Source organism: Phyllobates terribilis, unplaced genomic scaffold (assembly GCF_046119375.1).
Source record: "Phyllobates terribilis strain yellow unplaced genomic scaffold, ASM4611937v1 Scaffold_12__6_contigs__length_324123572, whole genome shotgun sequence".
In the NCBI taxonomy this organism is placed as follows: Eukaryota; Metazoa; Chordata; class Amphibia; order Anura; family Dendrobatidae; genus Phyllobates; species Phyllobates terribilis.
In genome coordinates this window covers 128,543,507-128,563,944 of record NW_027362772.1, presented here as the reverse complement: position 1 = coordinate 128,563,944, position 20,438 = coordinate 128,543,507, and the positions used below count along the sequence as shown (strand labels likewise).

The window sequence follows — 20,438 nt, the reverse complement described above, 5'->3', positions numbered from 1 at the left end:
AAATGGAGCAGAAAAACTGTGTTCTCTGGATTGCTTTTAACCAAATAATCAGAATTAAGATAAAAAAATAATTATCCCTGGCCCCTGATACCTGGGGCTATTTGTAGAAATATCTGTAACAGAAGCAGCAGACAGAACTGGAATGGAGCCTCTTGTGATGTATTATACAATGCAGTCTGCCACATACACTGCCTAGCACTGATTATATATATATCAGTGCTAGGCAGTGTATGTGGCAGACTGCAGTGCATATAGCAAGAGAGTCCATTGAACGACCTGTTAGTCTAGGTATTCCGCAACATATATATATATATATATATGTTGTGGAATACCTAGACTAACAGGTCGTTCAGTGGACTCTCTTGCTATATGCACTGCAGTTTGCCACATACACTGACTGCCTGCTTAACTCCTTCTATTACCACTGATTATATGCAGCTGGATTAGTCCTCAGAAGGACTGTTAGTTCAGATGGATATATAGATATGCTGTGGAATACCTACACTAACTCTAAACAAGCAAATCTTTCCCTGACGCAGCTGCAGCTCTCCCTACTCTGCCTGATTCTGGGGTAGACTGTGATGAGCATGGCAGCGCCCGGTCTTATATACACTTGATGATGCTGTGAGGCCAGCCAATCACTGTAATGCCACAACCAACATGGCTGTACATTACAGTGTGTGGCAGGCAATCCCTGCATGTTCATTGGCTCTTTACAGAGCACCAAACATGCAGGGAGGGGACCCGAGCTCCCACCAGAGCAACCAGGAAATACTCGCAGAGCGCAGAGCATCTCAAGCAGTGAGATGCTCGGCGAGTACCGAAAAGTTGTGAGCATGTTCGCTCATCACTAGACAGGATGACTGGTTTCAATTGGAAACATGAATGCGACCAAGTACTGAGATATCCTGGATAAAAACCTCTTCCAAAGTGCTTAGACTTAGCTGAAGGTTCACCTTCCAACAAGACAATGACCCTAAGCACACAGCTAAAATAACAAAGGAGTGGCTTCAGAACAACTCTGTAACCATTCTTGACTGGCTCAGCCACAGCCCTGACCTAAACCCAATTGAGCATCTCTGGAGAGACCTGAAAATGTCTGTCCACCAATGTTCACCATTCAACCTGAAGGAACTGGACAGGATCTGCAAGGAAAAATGGCAGAGGATCGCCAAATCCAGATATATGTATGTGTGTGTATATATATATATATATATATATATATATATATATATATATATACACATATACATACAGTACATATATACTAGCTATCGAGCCCATTCTACGCCCGAGTGGTGAGCATTTTTATTGGTATATGGTCTCCCATGCTGGTATGTGCTGCCCCCATCCTGGTATTTGAGCTGCCCCCATCCTGGTATTTGTGCTCCCCAATCCTGTTATGTGCTGCCCTCATCCCTATCCTGGTATGCACGGCACGCCTCATCCCTATCCTGGTATGCATGGCACCCCTCACCACTAATCCTGGTATGCATGGCACCCCTCACCCCCAATACTGGTAAGCATGGCACCCTTCACCCCCAATCCTGGTATGCATGGCACCCCTCATCCCTAATCCTGGTATGCATGGCACCCCTCATCCCCAATCCTGGCATACATGCATGGCGCCCCTCATCCTGGTATGCATGGCTCCCTCATACCCATCATACCCAATACTGGTATGCATGGTACCCCATCCCTATCCTGGTACGCATGGTACCCCATCCCTCATCCCTATCCTAGTATGTATGGCACCCCTCATCCTGGTATGCATGGTACCCCTCATCCCTATCCTGGTATGCATGGCACCCCGTCCCTCATCCTGATATACATGGTACCCCTCATCCCTATCCTGGTATACATGGCCCCTCATCAGAATCATGGTATGCATGGCCCCCCAGATCCATATCCTGGTGCGCATGGTACTGCTCATCCCTATCCTGGTATGCATGGCACCCCTCATCCTTAATCCTGGTATGCATGGCACCCCTCATCCTTATCCTGGTATGCATGGCACCCCATCTCTCATCCTGGTATGCATGGCCCCCTCAACTCAAATTTGATATACATGGCACCCCTCATCTCCCAATCCTGGTATGTATGGTACCCCTCATTCCAAATCCTGGTATGCATGACACTACTCATCCCTATCCTGGTATGTATGGTACACTTCATGCTGGTATGCATGGCACCACATCCTTCATCCTGGTGTGCATGGTACCCCACATCCCTATCCTGGTATGTATGGTACCCCTCATCCTGGTATGCATGGCACCCCATATCCCTATTCTGGTATGTATGGTACCCCTCATTCTGGTATACATGGCACCCCTCATCCCAATTCTGGTATGTATGGCCTCCTCATCCCTCAATCCTGGTATGCATTACACTCCATCCCTCATCCGAGTATGCATGGTACCCCTCATCCCTATTCTGGTATGCATGGTACTCCTCATCCTGGTATGCATGGCACCCCATCCCTCATCCCGGTATGCATGGCACCCCATCCCTCATCCTTGTATGCATGGTACCCCACATCCCTATTCTGGTATGTATGGTACCCCTCATCCTGGAATACATGGCACCCCTCATCCCAATTCTGGTATGTATGGCACCCCTCATCCCCCAATCCTGGTATGTTTGACCTCCTCATCCCCCAATCCTGATATGCATGGCACCCAACCCCTCATCCTGGTATGTATGGCTCCCTCATCCCCAATCCTGGTATGCATGGCACCCGTCATCCCCAATTACTGGTGTGCATGGCTTCCCTCATCAGCAATCCTGGTTTGCATGGCACTCCAAATCCCCAATCCTGGTTTGCATGGTACCCCTCATCCCCAATCCTGTTATGCATGGCACCCCATCTCTCATTTTGGTATGCATGGCCCCTCTCATCCCAAATTTGATATATATGGCACCCCTCATCCCAATCCTGGTATGTATGGTACCCAATCCCTCATGCTGGTATGCATGGCTTCCTCATCCCCAATCCTGGTATGCATGGTACCCCTCATCCCCAATCCTGGTATGCATGGCACTCCTCATCCCTATCCTGGTATGCATGGCACCCCATCCCTCATCCTGGTGTGCATGGTACCCCGCATCCCTATTCTGGTATGTATGGTACCCCTCATTCTGGTATTCTGGTATACATGCCACCCCTCATCTCAATTCTGGTATGTACGGCCTCCTCATTCCCTCAATCCTTGTATGCATGGCACTCCATCCCTCATCCTGGTATGCATGGTACCCCTCATCCCTATTCTGGTATGTATAGTACCCCTCATCCTGGTATGCATGGCACCCCATCCCTCATCCTGGTATGCATGGCACCCCATCCCTCAACCTTGTATGCATGGTATCCCACATCGCTATTCTCGTATGTATGGTACCACTCAACCTGGTATACATGGCACCCCTCATCCCAATTCTGGTATGCATGGCTCCTTCTTCCCCAATCCTGGTATGTATGGCCCCCTCATCCCTATCCTGGTATGCATGGCACTCCTCATCCCCCAATCCTGGTGTGCATGTCACCACATATTCCTATTCTGGTATGCATGGTACCCCTCATCTTGGTATACATGGCACCCCATTCATCATCCTGGTATGCAGGTTACCCCTCATCCCCAATACTGGTATGCATGGCACCCCTCACCCCCCAATCCTGGTATGCATAGTACCCCTCATCCCCCAATCCTGGTATGCGTAGTACCCCTCATCCCCCAATCCTGGTATGCGTGGTCCCCTCTCTCCCCAATCGTGGTATGCGTGGCCCCCTCACCCCCAATCCAGGTATGCGTGGTACCCCTCATGCCCAAATCCTGGTATGCGTGGTACCCCTCACCCCCCAATCCTGGTATGCGTGGTACCCCTCATCCCCCAATCCTGGTATGCGTGATCCCCTCACCCCCCCCAATCCTGGTATGCGTGGTCCCCTCACACCCCAATCATGGTATGCGTGGCCCCCTCACCCCCAATCCAGGTATGCGTGGCCCCTCACTCCCCAATCCTGGTATGCGTGGCCCCCTCATCCCCAAATCCTGGTATGCATGGCCCCCTCATCCCCCAATAGTGGTATGCGTGGCCCCTTCATTCCCCAACCATGTTATGCATGGCCCCCTCACCCCCCAATCATATTATGCGTGGCCCCCTCATCCCCCAATCCTGGTATATGTGGCCCCCTCTCCCCCCAATCCTGATATGCATGGCCCCCTCAACCCCCAATCCTGGTATGTATGGCACCCCTCATCCCCCAAGCCTGGAATGCATGGGCCCCTCACCCCCCAATCCTGGTACGTATGGCACTACTCATCCCTTCCACGCTGCACACATACAAAAAAAACACTTATACTCACCTTTCTTCCCTGTGCTCCAGCGCCGCGGTGTCCTGTTCTGCCGGAGGCCGGGGGAGGAGTGTCTTCAGTAAAATGCGCCGGATAGCGTTATGTGCATGCGCCGACTCCGATTCCTTCACTCCTGCCCCGGTCTCTGGTGGGAAGAAAGGCGCCGTGCAACGCTCCTCCCGGTCAGGTAAATATGTAAGTATGGCGCCGGACATCGCGGTATGTGTTCAGTGTCTTCGCATACCTCGATCTCCGGCACCATACACTCCTCTTACCTGTAGCACCTCTATGCGTTCTTCTGCCTGGAGCCAGACTGTGCAGGTGTGTCGCACTTGCTCAGTCAATAGAGGCTTCAGACAGAGGGACGCTTGTAGCGTTATATTATAGATATACTGTATATAATATATATATATATATATATATATATATATATATATATATATATATATATATATATATATATATATATATATATATATATAGTACGGCAGCGCTACTTATTATCCTGGGGGATACTCGCTTTGCTGCATCAATCACTGCACACCAGCAACTACTTTGCCGTTTTTCACAATCCACAGTTTATTACATCTCCATAAACCGTATTTCACATACAACATGTCCACGAGCCCAAGTGGCAGACCGGCCCACTTGGCTCTAATTACAGCCTCCTGCAAGGTAATAAAACAATGTCCATGAAAATGTCCATAACATAAAGAGTATTACCTTTATCAGCTTTCAGCTGCTTTTAGTCCATTTGTTTCATACGCCACCCCTGTAGCTTTACGGCTTCCCCAGATATGGGTCTCCAGCACTCCACCCTTTAAGGCTTACTGGCGTATTTCACATACCCAGGCTTCACCCTCCAGGACGCTTGTGTGGCACTCCGAGCAGGGGTGGATTAAGAGTAGCAAGGGCCCCGGGCAGTTTAGAAGGCGCGGACCCCCCCCACACACACCTGATTTATCACGTGACATGTCACATGATCCCCTGTGATAGATCATGTGATAGTTCACGGCAAATTAATTTGGCACAATATTAATTGTACTGCCTCATCTGAGAGCAGCACAATATTGGGGCAGATACCCTGATTCCAGCGATGTGTCACTTTTTCAGCTGCTTGTTGTCATTTTGAGAAAATCACCGTTTCATCTGCTGCAGATCTAGCAGCTCTCTGAATGCTGCGCTCTGTATAGCCCCACCCACACCACTGATTGGCAGCTTTCTGCCCATGCTCAGTGTACACAGAAATCTACTGATCAGTGATGGGGGTGGGGTCCTACAGAACTTACTAGTCATCTAGTGATAATTACCTTCTGACAAATCAATGATTTTATCAAAACAACACTAAGCAGCCCAGTAAGTGACACATTACTGGAATCAGTGCCTCTAACCCTACATTATGCTGCTCTCAGATTAGGTGGCAAAAACCTGATGACAGATTCCCTTTAAAGGAGCTGTAAACACAAAAAAGTTTGTATTAAAAAAAATACAAGCCATTTGTGAAATTAACTTTTTTTCATTGTTAATTCACATTAGACTGTATCTTCAACACTTTTGTCAGCAGGTCTTATTACAGACTCTGAATAGGGCAGCTCTCTCCCTCTCCCTCAGCAGAAAGTCACAGCATGGTTAAAAAACGGGATCTTTTATGATTTTCTCATAATAAATAAAAAAGGACATGCAAGTCCTCCAAACTATTTTCCGTTTCTGTATAGGGGAGGTCCTAAATCTTTCTTGTTCTTTAGTTGATCACATGTCAAAAAGGCAAAGAATTTACTATGAACTCGCTTAAAAAAATATACACTGGGAGAGTAATATCATCATCTGCATGTAAATATTCCTTGACTCTAAGGGCTCGCTCACACTGTCGTATAACAAGGCCGAATGCTATGTGATGTTTTATCGGATAGGACTCGGCCCTATGTTATACTATGGGACAGTGCAGATCTGCGATTATCGGCATGAGAAAATAATCTCATTCGATATTCGGACCATGTGCACCCATACAAGTCTATGGGTGCACGTAAAACATTGGACTGCACTCGGCTGTCATCCAAGTGCAGTCTGATGAACACTCACAGAGACTATGGAGAAGATGGAGAAAGTAAGTTCTCCATCTTCTCCATATCTGTGCTGCGAGAGAATCGTATCACACTCAGTTGAAGCTCTGACAGAGTTTGAGCCGTGTGTCATTAGCATAATTGGCCCTATTCTCTTGCATGAGAGAATATATGGCTTAGTGAGTGGACCCTAAAACTGAATAGTAGTGACGGACAGGCACCTCACAAGCGGGATCCATGTAGCTCTCAGATGTCGTGTAGGTAGGGCTTCATTCCATGGGGTAGGGCTTAATTTCAAGGTATATAAAAAAATGGACTTCAAATAAAAATTAAATGAACACAAAAAGCACTAATTGAATTATTTTTTTCTTATTTATGTTTGCAGCCCCTTTAAAAACCCTTTGAGGACCAAGGCACATATATGTCCCATAGTTTTAAACTGGAAAAAAATTTGATTGAATAAAATTTAAGGTCCTCGAAGGTTTAAGTAGGTCATAAATTCATATGAATACTTGCTCATACAATTGCACATGCCATAAGATGAAGAACAGAATCAAAAATATGACATTAAGTGGAGCACTTACAGGTATTCAAGGTGAAAGAGACCAGCAAAGGCATCGTCTCGAATGACAGTAAATGAGTTAGAATTCAGCAAGCTGAAAATGAAGACAGCAGGTTAGAAGCAAACCAGACTTTATGGTGCTCAGAATTAGTCAAGCAGAATTTATTGACTGCTCTTGCAAAGCACTGAGACTCCCGCGGTGTATAGATGGCGCCGTGCGGCCTCCCGCTGTGTATAGATGGCGCCGTGCGGCCTCCCGCTGTGTATAGATGGCGCCATGCGGCCGCCCGCTGTGTATAGATGGCGCCATGCGGCCGCCCGCTGTGTATAGATGGCGCCGTGCGGCCTCCCGCTGTGTATAGATGGCGCCGTGCGGCCGCCCGCTGTGTATAGATGGCGCCGTGCGGCCTCCCGCTGTGTATAGATGGCGCCGTGCGGCCTCCCGCTGTGTATAGATGGCGCCGTGCGGCCTCCCGCTGTGTATAGATGGCGCCGTGCGGCCTCCCGCTGTGTATAGATGGCGCCGTATAGATGGCTACATGCGGCCTCCTGCTGAGTATACGTGTATAGATGGCTACGTGCGGCCTTCTGCTGAGTATAGATGCCGCACAGCGCCCCCCCCAGAGACAGCAGGAGGCCGCACAGCGCCATCTATACTCAGCGGGAGGCCGCACGTAGCCATCTATACACAGCGAGAGGCCGCATGGCGCCCCCCCTGAGACAGCAGGAGGCCGCACAGCGCCATCTATACTCAGCAGGAGGCCGCACGTAGCCATCTATACACAACGGGAGGCCACACGGGGCCCCCCTCAGAGACAGCAGGAGGCCGCACAGCGCCATCTATACTCAGCGGGAGGCCGCACGTAGCCATCTATACACAGCGGGAGGCCACACGGCGCCCCCCCCAGAGACAGCAGGAGGCCGCACGTAGCCATCTATACACAGCGGGGAGCCGCACGTAGCCATCTATACACAGCGGGAAGCCGCACGGCGCCATCTATACACAGCGGGGAGCCGCACGGCGCCATCTATACACAGCAGGGGGCCGCACGGCGCCATCAATACACGGCGGGGGGCCGCACAGCGCCATCTATACACAGAGGGGGGGCCGCACGTAGCCATCTATACACAGCGGGGGGCCGCACGTAGCCATCTATACACAGCGGGGGGCCGCACGTAGCCATCTATACACAGCGGGGGGCCGCACGGCGCCCCCCCCAGATACAGCATGAGGCCGCACGGCGCCAACTATACTCAGCAGGTGGCCGCACGCAGTCACGCACACACACAAACATATACAGACATATACATACACGCATAAACACAAAAATACATATAAACAGACATCACACAATCATTTCTGCCCACACACACACAAACAGACATCACACAATGATATCTGCCCCCCCCACACACATACAAACAGACATCACACAATGACATCTGCCCACACACACACAAACAGACATCACACAATGACATCTGCCTACACACACACAAACAGACATCACACAATGACATCTGCCTACACACACACACATCACACAATGACATCTGCCTACACACACACACACACATACACATCACAAAATGACATCTGCCTACACACACACACAAACAGACATCACACAATGACATCAAACTACACACACACACACACACACACACACATCACGCAATGACATCTGCCCACACACACACAAACAGACATCACACAATGACATCTGCCCACACACACACACAGACATCACACAGTGACATCTGCCCCCACACACACACACATCACACAGTGACATCTGCCCACACACACATCACACAATGACATCTGCTCACACACACACACATCACACAATGACATCTGCCTACACACACACAAACAGACATCACACAATTACATCTGCCCCCACACACACACAAACAGACATCACACAATGACATCTGCCCCCCCCCAAACACACACAGACATCACACAATGACATCTCACCACACACACACACAAACACACACAAACAGACATCACACAATGAGATCTGCCCACACATACACAAACAGACATCACACAATGGCATCTGCCCCCCCACACACACATACAAACAGATATCACACAATGACATCTGTCCACACACACACAGACATCACACAAACAGACATCACACAATGACATCTGCCCACACACACACACACACACACACACAGACATACACACACAAACAGACATCACACAATGACATCTGCCCCCACACACACACACACATACACATACACATACATACACCCTCACCATCCCCCGGCTCGGCTCCAGTCCTCAGGCGCTTCGGTGCAGCAGTGCAGGCCGGGTGCGCACTGCGTGACGTCACAGCTAGGAGACACGGCCGCGCACAGGGCCGTGTCTCCTACCAGTGACGCGGCCGGGCCAGCACAGGGAAGTTAACTGCTGCAGTGCTGGCCCGGCCGATGAAGAAGTAGCGGCGGCCGCTGCTGGGGGAGCGGTACGGGGCTCCCCCTCCCGCCACTGCTACCGGTATGTGCCGCGGCGGCCCGCACATATAATGAGGGCAATCCGGCATTAGACACCCCGCCCGGAGCCGCGGGCCCTCTGGAGGCTCGGGGCCCCAGGCGGTCGCCCGGATTGCCCTCATTATAATCCGCCTATGACTCCGAGGCTTACTGGCATCCCACACACACACACACACACACACACACACAGGGATCCAGGCTTCACCTCCACCGGAGTCCACCAGGCCTCACAGGAGCGGTGTTCCCCCACACACAGGGAACAGCCTCGTGCCTGACACACAGTGCCCACACAGGAGCTCCCAACACACAGGAACACACCCACACAGGAACACACAGGGTTTTTATATCTTGCAGCACACATGCACACATCCACAGATAGGACCTTAACTGATGTCAGAGTCATGTGTTCACACCCTCTGTGTGCATAAGGACCTGTGTGATGTCACAGTCATGTGACCAGTCAATTAAAGGGGAAGGTACATGGACATTCAAACACACTGAACCATTAAAGGGATGTCTGCTACATCACATATTCCCCCCCCCTCTGTTCAACCTTGTGGGGTTGAACACATAATATATAAAATAGTCTATATCCCACAGTTCACACTGAGATCATGCACTTGACCCTTGTGTTGTCCAGCCCCTGGAACATTAAACATTGACATTAGCCCACTCCTTAGGGATCTACCATCTGTCAATGTCATCGACTCCGTCAAGTCACATTTCCGGGTGGTAAACTTGTCAGACTTCCGCCGCTCCCAGCGGCTCCCCCGCTCCCAGCGGTCAGTCGTAACCCTATCAGGTCTCCCCTGCTCCCAGCGGTCAATGCAACAGTGTGACTCCACATGGTTCCGTCCTCTATTGGGTCGATTGTATGGGCCACTCAACCCTGAGTCACTGGAGGTCTCACTACCTCCAAACCCACTCCCAGGACATCTTGAAAGGTCCCTAACCTCAGCTGCTCTGATATTTAGGGAGCCCTTTCTCTGTCTGGTCTCACATTTTCTAGACGGCTGCCATCTTCTGCTGCTCAGATGATGCTGTCTATCCACTCTCAGTCTAGCGAGATTCAACTTTTCCACCTCTCTCAGGTAGGTCACTCGATACCCCACCAGCATGCTCATATCTGCAAGACTTTCTTCCGTTCCTACAGTGTAGAACGACACCATGCCATCTTCATCCGGCATCCAGTCCTGACGATCACGTGGACTGCTTACTTTTACCACACCAGACTTTTTCACCATCATCTGCATGGCTCGGCCATTTCTCCCAATGAGCTCTCTCACCAGAACACGAGGCACCCGGATGACCTCTTCTCGCAGACTGTGAGCCTTTCTCATCAGCTCCAGTTGTCTTCAACAGGAGAAACCGCTTCGTGCGAATACATTGCCAATGTATGTCACTCAGGATCGCCACCCTCTTCACCGTGACTTCAGTCGTGGACAGGACCACCAGCTGTCTAGCCTCTGAGGTCAAGTACACCTTACAGGCTCCCACGGCCTTCTTAAACTCCTCATGCACGAACTCACGGGTGCATTCTTCCCTCAAGTCCTCGGGTACATCTACGAGGCACTTGTACCGAGACGTTTCGGTCTCACCAGTGGTTTCCAGACGATCAACCAGCTCAGGTTTCAGGGACAACTGACTTCCAGCTTCTTCACCCTGGATGCTTCCCCTGAGCGGACTCACAGCCACAACTTCACCAATTTTCATCCTGACCACTTCCATTTCACTTTTATCTTCCGTTACCCTACTCTTAGCTCTCCTCAGGTCCACCTTCTCACGGTCTGAGGGAGTGAGTGCAACTTGTTTGCCTTTTCCCTTCTCCAAGGAAACCTTGTTCACTACGTGACACTTTGCTAGGCGACCTTTGAGCTCTAAAACTTCTCCTTCTAGCTCAGTTACTCGCCTCTCAGCAGCCCATCTCTGAAGCTCTTCCTGCTTCAACTGCTCTTCCAGCAGCAGAGCTCTCTCAGACGTATCCGTCTCCAATGCGCCCACTCGGCTCTCAATAGCCAGTCTCTCACGCTTCTCTTGAGTCCACTGGGCTTGTAGCAACTCCTTGAGCTGCTTGATCTCGGCTCCGACATCCACCGAATCATCCGTGCTTACATCACACGAGGAGGTATCTGCTGCATACTTCCCATCACCAGCGGTCAACTCCTGACTCTGGTCTGTGGCTTTTCCGATGGACTCCTCCATCTTCTCTCGCTCAGCTTCCATCTTGCTGACTGTTTCCTTAAGGTATGTCTCCGCCTGCTGGAGAGTATCACAGGACATCTGTAACTCCTTCACTTGAGCTTCCAGATCTATGGTTTTTCCCCGGAGATCATCATTCTCCTCACGGATATCTTGCAGAGTGGTCTCAACCACTTGGCGCTCTTGCTCTGCATCCGCCTTACCCTCTTCTAGTTTTTCCTTCACCTTGAGGAGATCCTCATAATCTCTCTTACTCTGTTGCAGTTCCTCTTTGAACTTTCCATACCTCTTTTCTGCCTCATGGTCATGAGCAGACACTTCAACTTTTATTGCCTCTTTCAGGGTGGATAGCTCCTGGTCTCGCTGGTACAGAGAGTCCTCCAGTCGCTCCTTCTCCTGCCTTAGAGGCTTTACTTGGTCCTGGAACTGCTGCAGCTCCCTCATGAGTTCACTACACTCCTTCTTGGAGTCAGACAGTTCCCGGTTGAACTGTTCGCGCAGTCGCTCTAGTTCCTGATCACGTCCAGAAACTCCATCCTGCCGCGTCTCCTTCTCAAGTTTCAACTGCAAAACCTCCTCCTTAATTTTGTGGCGGTACTCCTTAATTGCGTGGAACATCTCCTTCCACTGGACAACTTCCTCGTTGCTTTCCTTTAGACCTCGCTGTAAGTCCTTCACAACCTGGTATACTCTCCGCCATTCAGACTCCAGGCTCCGCTGGTCTGAGGACACGTTCTCCAGGTCCGTCACCTCCTCTTCTGCCTCTATAGGAGGATCCACACTTGAAACAATGGCACACACCATTACATTTTCTTTACTTTCACTTTCAGCACAGACTACAGGAGCAACCTTTTTGTGGCCCCTGCGCCGTCTACGACGAGAGGTGGACTCTCTCCCCTCGTCTAGCCCCTCCTGACTGACCTCTCCTTCTACTTCCGTAGTGTCACCGTCAGCTATCGGGTCTGTGTCACTCCCCATGATGTTGTGGACTACCAGGTCACCTCCCACTTTGACTTTAACCCCCTCCACTGGAGTCACCCCATTCTCAACGGTCAAATTGTCATTTTTAGGAGGTACCAACCCACCATCATCAACAATTTCCAGTTTTCTACACTCCACATTCTTGTGAAAATCCGCCCCCTTTTTAGACTCCGCCCCCTTTTTAACAACCACACCGGCAGGGTAATTTTTACACAAAAAATCAGCGACAGTCTTAGGACTCAGTTCACAAGACCTCTTACCACCTCCCTAGGCACTCTGGGACAACACGGGCGCCCCCGAAGAGTCCATAGAATGGTCCACCGCCGCCATTCTATATGGTGCACACAGCTCCTGCGGTTCCCGCACCATGTCCAGTAAGAGTTTCTCAAATACCTGCTCCGGTCCCAACCGGCCCTTCAAACGCTCATTAGCTCCAGACACCTCTGCTGCTTTGCTCACAGCCATCACGGTACACTGTTCACACTTGAACTTCACCGCTCTCCCCGAAAAATTTTTCGTGGCCCCGCCGAGCCACCGCAAAACAGGATTTGAGAGCGATGTCAATCTTCGCAACCCCGCCGAGTTGCAGCAAGATGCTTTGACTTCGTGAGCCCTGCCGAGCCACAGCAAACCAGGTTTGAGTGCGACGACGACCTTCACAACCCCGCCGAGTTGCAGCCAGATGCTTTGACCTTCGTGAGCCCCGCCGAGCCACAGCAAACCAGGTTTGAGTGCGACAACGACCTTCACAACCCCACCGAGTTGTAGCCAGATGCTTTACCACACTCGTCGACCTGTACAGTTGCTCCCAGCAACCAGACTGCAGATGCTCCCAGCAACCAGACTGCAGATGCTCCCAGCAACCAGACTGCAGTTGCCCCTAGCAACCAGACTGCAGCTGCCCGCACTCTCAAACCACATGGCAGCGCTACTTATCCTTGGGGATACTCGCTTTGCTGCGTCAATCACTGCAAACCAGCAACTACTTTGCCGTTTTTCACAATCCACAGTTTATTACATCTCCATAAACCATATTTCACATACAACATGTCCACGAGCCCAGTGGCAGACCGGCCCACTTGGCTCTAATTACAGCCTCCCGCAAGGTAATAAAACAATGTCCATGAAAATGTCCATAACATAAAGAGTATTACCTTTATCGGCTTTCAGCTGCTTTCAGTCCATTTGTTTCATACGCCACCCCTGTAGCTTTACGGCTTCCCCAGATATGGGTCTCCAGCCCTCCACCCTTTAAGGCTTACTGGCGTATTTCACATACCGAGGCTTCACCCTCCAGGACGCTTGTGTGGCACTCCGAGGCTTACTGGCATCCCACACACACACACACAGGGATCCAGGCTTCACCTCCACCGGAGTCCACCAGGCCTCATCAGGCCTCACAGGAGCGGTGTTCCCCCACACACAGGGAACAGCCTCGTGCTTTTGCCAACACCTGTTAGGTGCCACAGGTAAGTTACAGATGCTGTTAATTACACGAATTAGAGAAGCATTACATGATTTTTCAAACAGTGCCAATACTTTTGTCCACCCCTTTTTTTAGATTTGGTGTGGAATTATATCCAGTTTGGCTTTAGGACAATTCTTTTTGTGTTTTTTCCTTGCAAGCAAATTAAATGAAGATAATAATACCAAAGAATTTGTGATTGCAATCATTTTCAGGAAGAAACTGAGTATTATGTGACAGAATTGCAGGGGTGCCAATACTTTTGGCCACCACTGTATATATCTGGAAGGAGACAAGTGTAAGGAACATACAATATATACTAGGATGGGATTGAGGATAAAGGACATATATACCAAGATGGGAGTATATACAGTACAGACCAAAAGTTTGGACACATCTCATTTAAAAATTTTTCTGTATTTCCTTGACTATGAAAATTGTACATTCACACTGAAGGCATCAAAACTATGAATTAACACATGTGGAATTATATATTTAACAAAAAAGTGTGAAACAACTGAAAATATATTTTATATTCTAGGTTCTTCAAAGTAGCCACCTTTTGCTTTAATGACTGCTTTGCACACTCTTGGCATTCTCTTGATGAGCTTCAAGAGGTAGTCACCGCAAATGGTCTTCCAACAATCTTGAAGGAGTTCCCAGAGATGCTTAGCACTTGTTGGCCCTTTTGCCTTCACTCTGCGGTCCATCTCACCCCAAACCATCTCGATTGGGTTCAGGTCTGGTGACTGTGGAGGCCAGGTCATCTGGCATAGCACCCCATCACTCTCCTTCTTGGTCAAATAGCCCTTACACAGCCTGGAGGTGTGTTTGGGGTCATTGTCCTGTTGAAAAATAAATGATGGTCCAACTAAACGCAAACCGGATGGAATAACATGCCGCTGCAAGATGCTGTGGTAGCCATGCTGGTTCAGTATGCCTTCAATTTTGAATTAATCCCCAAGAGTGTCACCAGCAAAGCACCCCCACACCATCACACCTCCTCCTCCATGCTTCACGGTGGTGTGACGCCCAGCTGCGCTTGGTATCACAGATCCTAGAGGGGTGCATTACCGGATTCCTCCACAAGAGGCCCTCATAAGCATTCACACACCTACACCTTCCACCTCAGACCACCAGAGGGAGCCCGTTAGGGATATATAAAGGAAAGGTGGAGCCCGGCAGCCCAGATAGTGATTCATCAGTTTCCTGCTCAGACACAGAAGGACTCAGTGCAGTCGAGCCAGAGCCTAGCAGTTCCTGCAGAAAGTGTTCAGCATAGTCTGTAGAGTGAGTCCAGACTAGAAGTCACAGAGCTCAGGATAGAGAGCTAGGAGTGTGCCGACGCTCTGAGAGCGGCAAAGAAGAGCAGTGTCCCGGCTGCAGTGTGAGTAGCCTAGTGAGGGCCCCGAGCGGGGTCGAAGGCGAGTGGAGAGTTAGTACATAGGGGGCAGAGGAGCTTAACTAGCTCACCCCGAAGAATTCACCGGACACCGGTTCCGAAGCTTACCGGGATCTCCACGACCCAGTAAGATAAACCGGAATCCCTGGAGAACTACAAGTCCCAGGATCGCTAAAGTACTGATACGTAACAGAGCCAGGAGACATATAAACCCCGTAAGTTGGGAGCGTGCACTCCAAGAGAAGGCCCTACCACAAAGTCAGCCAGCGCAGGACAGAGACAAAGATAGGCCTAGCTCCAGGCAGGTCAAAAACTTACTGCGCAGAAGTATATAGTATATATACAGTGCTCAAAAAAATAAAGGGAACACTTAAACAACAGAATATAACTCCAAGTAAATCAAACTTCTGTGAAATCAAACTGTCCACTTAGGAAGCAACACTGATTGACAATCAATTTCACATTCTGTTGTGCAAATGGAATAGACAATAGATGGAAATTGTTGGCAATTATCAAGACACCCTCAATAAAGAAGTGGTTCTGCAGGTGGGAACCACAGACCTCATCTCAGTACCAATGCTTTCTGGCTGATGTTTTGGTCACTTTTGAATGTTGGTTGTGCTTTCACACTCGTAGTAGCATGAGACGGACTCTACAACCCACAGAAGTTGCTCAGGTAGTGCAGCTCATCCAGGATGGCACATCAATGTGATCTGTGGCAAGAAGGTTTGCTGTGTCTGTCAGCATAGTGTCCAGAGGCTGGAGGTGCTACCAGGAGACAGGCCAGTACACCAGGAGACATGGAGGTGGCCATAGGAGGGCAACAACCCAGCAGCTGCACCGCTACCTCCACCTTTGTGCAAGAAGGAACAGGAGGAGCACTGCCAGAGCCCTGAAAAATGACCTCCAGCAGGCCACAAATGTGCCTGTATCTGCACAAATGGTTAGAAACCGACTCCATGAGGGTTTTTTTAGGGCCCGACGTCCACAGATGGGGGTTGTGCTCACAGCCCAACACTGTGCAGGATGTTTGGTGTTTGCCACAGAACACCAGGATTGGCAAAGTCACCACTGGCGCCCTGTGCTCTTCACAGATGAAAGCAGGTCACACTGAGCACATGTGACAGACGTGACAGAGTCTGGAGATGCCATGGAGAGTGATCTGCTGCCTGCAACATCCTTCAGCATGACCGGTTTGGCAGTGGGTCAGTAATGGTGTTGGGTGGCATTTCTTTAGAGAGCTGCACAGCTCTCCATGTGCTTGCCAGAGGTAGCCTGACTGCCGTTAGGTACCGAGATGAGATCCTTAGACCCTTTGTAAGACCATATGCTGGTGTGGTTGGCCCTGGGTTCCTCCTAATGCAGGACAATGCCAGACCTCATGCGGCTGGAGTGTGTCAGCAGCTCCTGCAAGATGAAGGCATTGAAGCTATGGACTGGCCTGCCCGTTCCCCAGACCTGAATCCGATTGAGCACATCTGGGACATCATGTCTCGCTCCATCCACCAACATCACGTTGCACCACAGACTGTCCAGGAGTTGGCGGATGCTTTAGTCCAGGTCTGGGAGGATATCCCACAGGAGACCATCCACAACCTCATCAGGAGCATGCCCAAGCATTCTAAGGAGGTCATACAGGCACGTGGAGGCCACACACAATACTGAGCCTCATTTTGACTTGTTTGAAGGACATTACATCAAAGTTGGATCAGCCTGTAGTGTGTTTTTCCACATTAATTGTGGGGGTGACTCCAAATCCAGGCCTCCATTGGTTAATAAATTTGATTTCCATTGATGATGTTTGTGTTATTTTGTTGTTAGCACATTCAACTTTGTATAGAACAAAGTATTCAATGAGAATATTTCATTCATTCAGATCTAGGATGTGTTATTTGAGTGTTCCCTTTATTTTTTTCAGCAGTGTATATATATATATATATATATATATATATGTATATATATATACCACGATGTGCCCAGGATAGGGAACATATACACCAATATGGTGAACATATATACCATGATCGGACAGGGATGGGGGACATATATACCAGGAAGGAGGCAGGAAGGTAGGCATATCTTTTCATGGCCATGCTTTATAGTGACTTTTTGCCCTTAAGTCCAATCAGGCCTCTAGCCTATTACCGTTATATTGACAATATTTTAATCATCTGGACGGAGTCTGAACAACAGCTAAAGATGTTCCATGAACACTTTAATCAATTTCATCCCACCATCAACCTAACACTCGACTACTCCTGTATTCAAATTAAATTTTTGGATACCATCATTAAGCTACAAAACAATGAAATAGAAACATTCCTATACCAGAAACCAATTGACCATCCAGCATACCTTAAATGGAACAGTTTTCATCCAAAAAACATAAAAAACTCTGTTTTCTACAGCCAAGCCAACAATCGAATATGTTCCAACCCTATGGATAGAGGCAAATACCTTGGTGGCCTCAGAAAGACCTTTTCGAATCAGGTTTACCCTCCAAGAATACTTGAAAACCAGATTGTTCTTTAGAGATATTTTCCTTATCTAAGTTTGTTGTATCTCACTCCACAGAGTTAACCACGGTTCTATCATGGTTCTATATGACTTCCACTGATATTTTTATGATTGCTCCTCTCAGCTTCCATAGCCTGCAGGATTCCTAGGCTATGGAGACTTTTATATCCATTAATTTCTGCAAGATCTCCCTCTCACTGCCTACAGTTGTCTTCTGACTGGATGTACTGAATTTAGGCATACTCATAGCCTAATCAATACTCTCATATTTGTCCTGCATAGAAATCCTCATTAGGATCCTGCTAGTTGTGTATTGTTTACACTGTATTACAGTATCATTTAATTGAGCATATCATTGGAGCAACCTGAGTTTTGGAGGTAAGGGGGGCATTATCATCTCCAAATCAGGTGGAATTGTGCATTATAATGAGTTTTTGGACTACAAAGAGCCCATGTACTGTTCTTGCACAGGAGCCTCTTTTGTCTGTCTGCCAGTGGACGTATGATTTTATAATGATTCATATAGAAGTATCCAGTGAAGCTGCTGCAATTTGGTTTCATGTCCAATTCATGCAGTTTCTTTGAAAAACACTCTTCTTGCCTCTGTGTAAAGTTTGGGCATTAGAGGCATACTGGGACTCCAAAGAAGTCTATAGATGCCCTGGCGTTGCTTTGTGCTTGGAGAATTATGGAACCCAGGTCATATTAGTGCAATCTGGAATAAATTTTACTCTTTGAAAAAAACTTGAAATTAAAGACAGTAAGTTTTATATTGCAATTGACAGAAATCCGTATTATACTTTCAATTAATGTGATGTTCCTATTATTGCACTGTTTTGGTACAGGTCAAGCTGGTGATTGGAAGAACCATTTTACAGTAGCTCAGAGTGAATATTTCGATAAAATCTACAAAGAGAAGATGAAGGATTTCAATATGAAATTTTTCTGGGAGCAATCTTCATAAAGTCATCATCTCATTCTGTATATGAAGCAAGAAGTGTTTTCAAGATTGAGCGATAAGTCTTACTCAGGGTTGCCAATGTCCATGATGCCACAGTCTGTAAAAATAAGGGGCCATTGCAATAAACAATAAATGTATCTGGGATTTCTTCTTTTGATACCTGGAAGGGGATTGTGGTGTTATCGTGATTGTAATTATTGCCCTGACGTACAGATATACACCACTTATAGTAAATATAACTCTAGGCCATTTAGCGGCAAATTGGCCAAAGAATAAAATAAAAATGAAGGTAGATTTTCCTTGTTTTGCTGTTAACTGTCAAACAACATAAATAACCTACAAATATATAATGAGAAAAAAGGTACTATAGCCACAATTTGCACATAAAGGGCATAGACTAAATAAATGGGAAAAGAAGTTCAAGGCATAAAGATATGAATAAAAATATAATTTTATTTCAACATCAATTAAAAATGAATAAGTTAAAAAACATATACATGACACAAGACATTCATGGCTGGTGAGTACTATAATAACATAATAGACCCACAATATATACAATCAAATACAAATAGAGAGCGGGTACAATCATGCGTTACAGATGTATACAAATGTAATAAAGGTGTTGAGGTACACTAGATGTAAATAGTGATTCAAAAAGAATCAATTACCACAGGATGATAAGCGGGGGACGTGATAGATGAGTGGGAGGGACTGGTGATAGCTCAGATTAGCGGCGAACTTGTAATTATTTTGTTCCCTGTAACTTTAAGTGAGGAAAACGTGGCTAGCCAATCACAGTGCAGGAAGCATCCATACTGTCCGGACACCAGAGTTTCTGCCATTGGCTGCTGAAATCACATGTCCTTTCTATATAAAATGCAGCCATGTTCCCTCAGCACCATTTTATTATCCATGTCACTGCTGGAGGCAGATGCTGCTCAGTGTGCTACTGTGTAATTGTTAGGCATTGGGTGTTTGCTGGATTTGAAATGGGTTCAGAACCATGAGTGGATCCTGTGGTCTCCCATTCTGGTACAGCTGGGGCTGATGCTGCTCAGCATTGTCATTGGTCCCAACACCTAGCTGGTCCACAAGATGTACAAGTTGTCTCCTGTGTCTTTGTTCCTAGCAAAATGAAGGATAGGTTGCGGAGGGAGACAGGGTTGCTAAAGTCTAAGTCCAGGATTCTCTGTACTGAGTATGCCCGTGACATGGCGGACTGTGATTTGTGGTTTGGGAGTCAGCTGATCCGGTGACCTGGCACTGCCTGATTGGTCGCGGGTGACGTCACCAATGGTGCAATGGTGGGCAGGGCTTAATCTTTAAAAAGCCCGCCCACAAACATGGCAGCGCGCTCTGATCTTTGAGCTGTGATGGTGTTGTTTTTGACGCTTGGTCTCTTGGGCTCCACGTGTGCTTTAG

At 48.2% G+C, this 20,438-nt stretch overlaps 1 protein-coding gene across 3 annotated transcripts in view; it reads left to right on the top strand.

The window, feature by feature from the left end:
• Window positions 1–19,150, top strand: part of LOC141172264 (sulfotransferase 2B1-like) — a 251,360-nt gene extending 232,210 nt beyond the window's left edge. For 2 of the 3 annotated variants that reach the window (XM_073656271.1, XM_073656272.1), the window contains exon 7: window positions 18,898–19,150. In XM_073656271.1, the coding sequence (XP_073512372.1) occupies window positions 18,898–19,016 (119 nt within the window). In that variant the 3' untranslated portion in view covers window positions 19,017–19,150. The remainder of the gene's footprint in view (window positions 1–18,897) is intronic. The other variant, XR_012252447.1, reaches the window with a different exon arrangement.
• Window positions 19,151–20,438: the final 1,288 nt, after the last annotated feature.